A 4,658-nucleotide genomic window follows, 5' to 3' on the forward strand; every position below is an offset into this window, starting at 1 on the left:
TTATAGCTTTGGAAAAAGTGCAGAAAAGGGCAACTCGAATGATAAAAGGGTTGGAACACTTTCCCTATGAGGAAAGGTTAAAGCGCTTAGGGCTCTTTAGCTTGGAGAGACGACGACTGAGGGGTGACATGACTGAGGTTTATAAGATTATGCATGGGAAAGAGCAGATAGAGAAAGAGGTACTTTTCTCCCTTTCTCACAATAGAAGAACTCGTGGGCACTCCATGGAATTGCTGAACGGTCGGGTTAGAACGGATAAAAGGAAGTACTTCTTCACCCAAAGAGTGATTAACCCATGGAATTCACTGCCACAGGAGGTGGTGACAGCTACAAGCATGGACGGCTTCAAAAGGGAATTAGATAAACATATGGAGCAGAGGTCCATCAGTGGCTATTAGCCACAAGGTATAGATAGGGGCTCTGGGACAAGTGATGCTCTGTCTTCTTGGGGCTTAGGGGGGTCAACAGTGGGAGGACTTCTAATGTCCTGGCCCCACCGGTTGACCTCCTGATGGCACTGGTATTTCTGGCCACTGTGTGACACAAAGTGTTGGACTGGATGGGCCTTTGGCCTGATCCAACATTGGTGTCTCTTATGTTCTTTAAAAGTCAGTTTTGATTTTGTTTCTTTGCCTTGCACAAATTGGGACTGTTATTATGCTCATGGCATTAGCACATTGTTTTTCCAGGAAAATATACATATTTTGATGTTTAATACAGGAAATTTGTTATATAAGTACAACTGTGTTAAAATTGTAGAAGAGTGATTTTCTTTGGTGAGCTCATTTTTTCTATTGTATTCACACCAAAGTCTGTTTTGTTTTTGATACATTTATTCCCAGGAGTATAGAGTGTAAATTATGGAGACATTAGGTTTCTCTGATAATGATAGAGATAGAATATTTGCTACTTTTCCTGGTATGTTTGAACAACAGTCCATGGAAATGAATTCAGATTGGAATCAATTAGCTTCTCTTAAGAAGAAGAATCAGATACTTTATGCATGCTAATTCTTTAACAGAACATTGCAAAATTAACAAAATACCGAGGGGCTTACATATACAGAAAGCACCAGCCTTGTTTAAAAATTTAGAAACATTTAAAAAGAGGTGGATATCAATTCTCAATAAGTGTTATTCTCTTGATTATAGAAACAGCAGCAGAAGAAACTAAAACTCTAGATGAGGAGATTTTGGAAATGGAATAGGACTTTAAAAAAATCAGCCACTAACATAGAAAATTATAACAGCAAACACATAGGACTGGAGAATATGGGGAAAGGGTTGGAAACTAAAATTAGAGAAGCTAAGACCAAAAAATATCATAGGGACCTTCGAGATTATGAGAATGAAAAAGTTTATAAGTGGAAATCAGGTGGTGAGAATCAACAGAATAGAAATGGAAGGAGGAGAATCTTATGGGCAGACCAAACCATCTCAAGCTCAGAGGTAGAAGGTACAGACAGTGAAGAATCCACAGGGGAAGGAGCCAGTAAAGGATGTACTTCTTTTTTAGGAAAGGGTATTATAAAACACAAGTCTCCACAGTTTCAGCCTCTGCCCCGAAGGAGTCGGAGGAATCGCTAGTGGTGAATTTATCCTCACAAAATCTATCTCCCACTGAAACCAAAGTATTGAACCTGGGGTTAAATTTCATTCGAACTCCCAGGCATGACCCATTTAAAACACGAATAGATGTATACAAACTTATCAGACAACTAAAATTGAGGGCCTTTTTTGGAGACCATGCAAGAGATCAAAATAGATTCATTAATAAATCTTCCTTTGTACCTAGCATAATGGTTCCTTCTATCACAGTCTTTGAACAACTCTTATTGAATGATACTGAAAGATTTGAAAACATCTCCATTAGAATATAAGGCAGTAATTGAAAGATTTGAAAGGGAAGGCAGTAAACATCTCCATTAGAATATAAGGCAGTAACAGAACTAGCTGAAGATCCATCTATAATTAAACCTGCAGACAAAGGTGGAGCCACAGTTATACTTAACACAGAGGACTATCTACTAATGGTAGACACGTTATTACAGCATACCACTCATTACAGGCCAACAGATTTTGATCCCACAGAACACATACAACATTTAATTAAAATTGTAGTAACACAAGCAAATAATTTAGGACATTTAGATGAGACTTTACTAAAGTTTTTAATCAAGCAACATGTGAGAGTCCCAATATTTTACATATTACCCAAAATACACAAAAAGGGTTCACCTCCACCAGGAAGACCAATAGTGTCAGCAGTCAATTCTCCCTTAGAGCCTATTGGCCAATATGTAGACTCATTTTTACAACCCTTTGTTACCTCAGGGAAAGCATATTTGAAAGACACAAAACATTTCATCACACTAGTGGAAGGAACTAAAGGTACCGAGGGTAGGGGGACGCTGCTGCGCAGGAGCATGTGATCCCTGGGCGAGAACAAGCTTCTGACTGGCACACAGCATCCCCTGGAGACTTTTAACTGTAAAGACCTATCCCATGGGACTGCACAGAAGATAGATGATGAACAGCTGTTGTAGAAAGAGTAGCAGGATATGGCAGATGACTAATGAAAGACATATGCAAAGACAGCACAGCACAGGTGTGCACTAGTATTTGATCATTACACAATACATTTAAGGTTTAATTTGAATCAGGACTCAGTCCTCTTAGGTTCTTAAGCTCCCCCTTGGAACTGGTCTTATTTATATTTACATTTACTTACCCGCATTTGCCCACATTCACATTTCTTATCCCTATTGTTTTTCAAGTTATTGGAGATGATAAACTGTTAGCATTGCCATCTGCCTGGAAGGAAAAAAAGATTCCAGTCCTCTTAAAAAGAAGCTTAATGGGCAGCTATTTAACAGAGGTTATTTACCTCTGTGCCATGAAAGCTTCAGCTGCCTATTTACACTCATTAAGCCTCTGTTAAAAGGCCAGGCCATTGTTCTCAAGGTCTGCTGGCAATCCTAGCCCTCATGAGACAGAGAATCCAACACATTAAGTCATCTTAATGGCACTTTAATGCTAAATTACCACATGTTACAAGTAACTACCAATGAGTTAATTATTAATTTCAAAAACGCCAAGGCAATCCTCCCTAAAACGTGCTCAGTGTTAACAGCTCCAGAAGAGCAGCCCTATTTGTCTACTGCCACAAAAATGAACAGGAGTCTTGCAGCACTGTAAGACTTCTAAGACTTTATTGCAGCACAAGATTTCCTGTTAACAACAGGATGCTTTGGAGAACACTAATTCATAGGGTTGCCATAAATCGGTAGGAACCCGAGAGCACTCACCACACACACAGACACACACAGACACACAGACACACACGATTTCATGAACAAGATCCTGCTTTGTAATATGCAGGCGGTGGGTACTCAGTTGGCAGGGATATATAACATATCTTACAATATTTTTTATTCAGAACCTTTGCCTAGTATGAGATGATCTTACACCAACTGTAGCACATGAACAACTAGCACTAATTGTTCTGTAAGTTTTTGTGAGCCAACTTTGTCAGCTACACATGGACAGGCAGGCAATATATACGAGACTATAAAGAGGTAAAAACTGTAATCTATGATGCATGTTTCTGACAAAGTGGGCTCTACTAATTCATTTATGCCGGAATAAGACTTTGTCAGTCTGTCGGTCGCAGCAAGTGGCAAGTTCTGAAGCTCTGAACTCCTTTGGAAGAGGGGCGAGATAAAAATATACTAAATACATGTTAACGGAGGGAAAAGAAGCACGCACGACTAAGCTGCCTCCAGAGGGTCGGGGGGGAGGAGCAAGGGCTGAATCTCCTTGCAGGGATTTCTCAGAACGAGACCACAGAACTCCGCCGAGGCCGCAGCAGCGCTCAGCCCGCCCCGCCTGCTTTCTCGTACACCCACCGAGATGCCGCCGCGCTGTCGTGCGGTCTGGGCGATGTAGTCCAGCCGCCGAGTGACGCTGCTCCGCGCCGCACAGGCCTCCGGTTTCTTGCTTCTCAAATGGATAGTGACCTTTGCACGGTCCGGGCCTGCGCTTAGCTCCGCGGTCCCACTCACGTGAACCTCCCTGCCGGGCGGCTGTACAAATCCAGGGGTCCCTTTTGCAACGCCAGGCGAATCGTTGTCCGTGCCATTTCTCCCGACAGGTGAAGGGACTAGCTCAGCAAAGACTCGAGCCGGAGACAGTGATAACGGCATCTTGACAAAAGAGAGGGAGGGCAGGACACGCAGCGTTAGGGCGTCATGGTAACCAATATTGCGCCATCCGCCCGCCCACAGGCTGATGGGTAATGTAGTAGCGCTTGCTGGAACGCGAATTTTCTCCTTAGGCTCTCTGGCATCGGAGGAAGCTTCTCAAGCGCTCGTCTCCTAATTTCGACACCCCACCCACCGAAATTCCCATTAGTTTGTGGTCTCCTGGGGATGCGTGGTGCTGTTCCTTAGGTGGTTTGCAAATTAAAAGAGACTACCCAAAACAAACTAAAAATGAAATCAAAACGCTACAAAAACCAGCATCGCAAGTCGTTGAATGATGTCGTGTTACTTTTAATTGAGGCTTGAAGGCTGGAATTCTGACAGCAGTTTCTTGGGCATAACGTCCCACAGACTGAATAACATGGAGCTTACTTCCGAGAAATCTGCTTAGGTTTGT

General features: G+C 42.4%; 1 protein-coding gene across 1 annotated transcript in view; it reads right to left on the reverse strand.

Annotated features, from left to right (window-relative positions):
• IRAK1BP1 (interleukin 1 receptor associated kinase 1 binding protein 1) overlaps positions 1–4,204 on the reverse strand; it is a 22,750-nt gene extending 18,546 nt beyond the window's left edge. The window contains exon 1 of the mRNA XM_015418909.1: positions 3,908–4,204. Coding sequence (XP_015274395.1) covers positions 3,908–4,204 — 297 coding nt within the window. The remainder of the gene's footprint in view (positions 1–3,907) is intronic.
• Positions 4,205–4,658: the final 454 nt, after the last annotated feature.

The sequence above is a fragment of the Gekko japonicus genome, unplaced genomic scaffold (assembly GCF_001447785.1).
Source record: "Gekko japonicus isolate JY-2015 unplaced genomic scaffold, Gekko_japonicus_V1.1 scaffold2182, whole genome shotgun sequence".
NCBI classification, from domain to species: Eukaryota; Metazoa; Chordata; class Lepidosauria; order Squamata; family Gekkonidae; genus Gekko; species Gekko japonicus.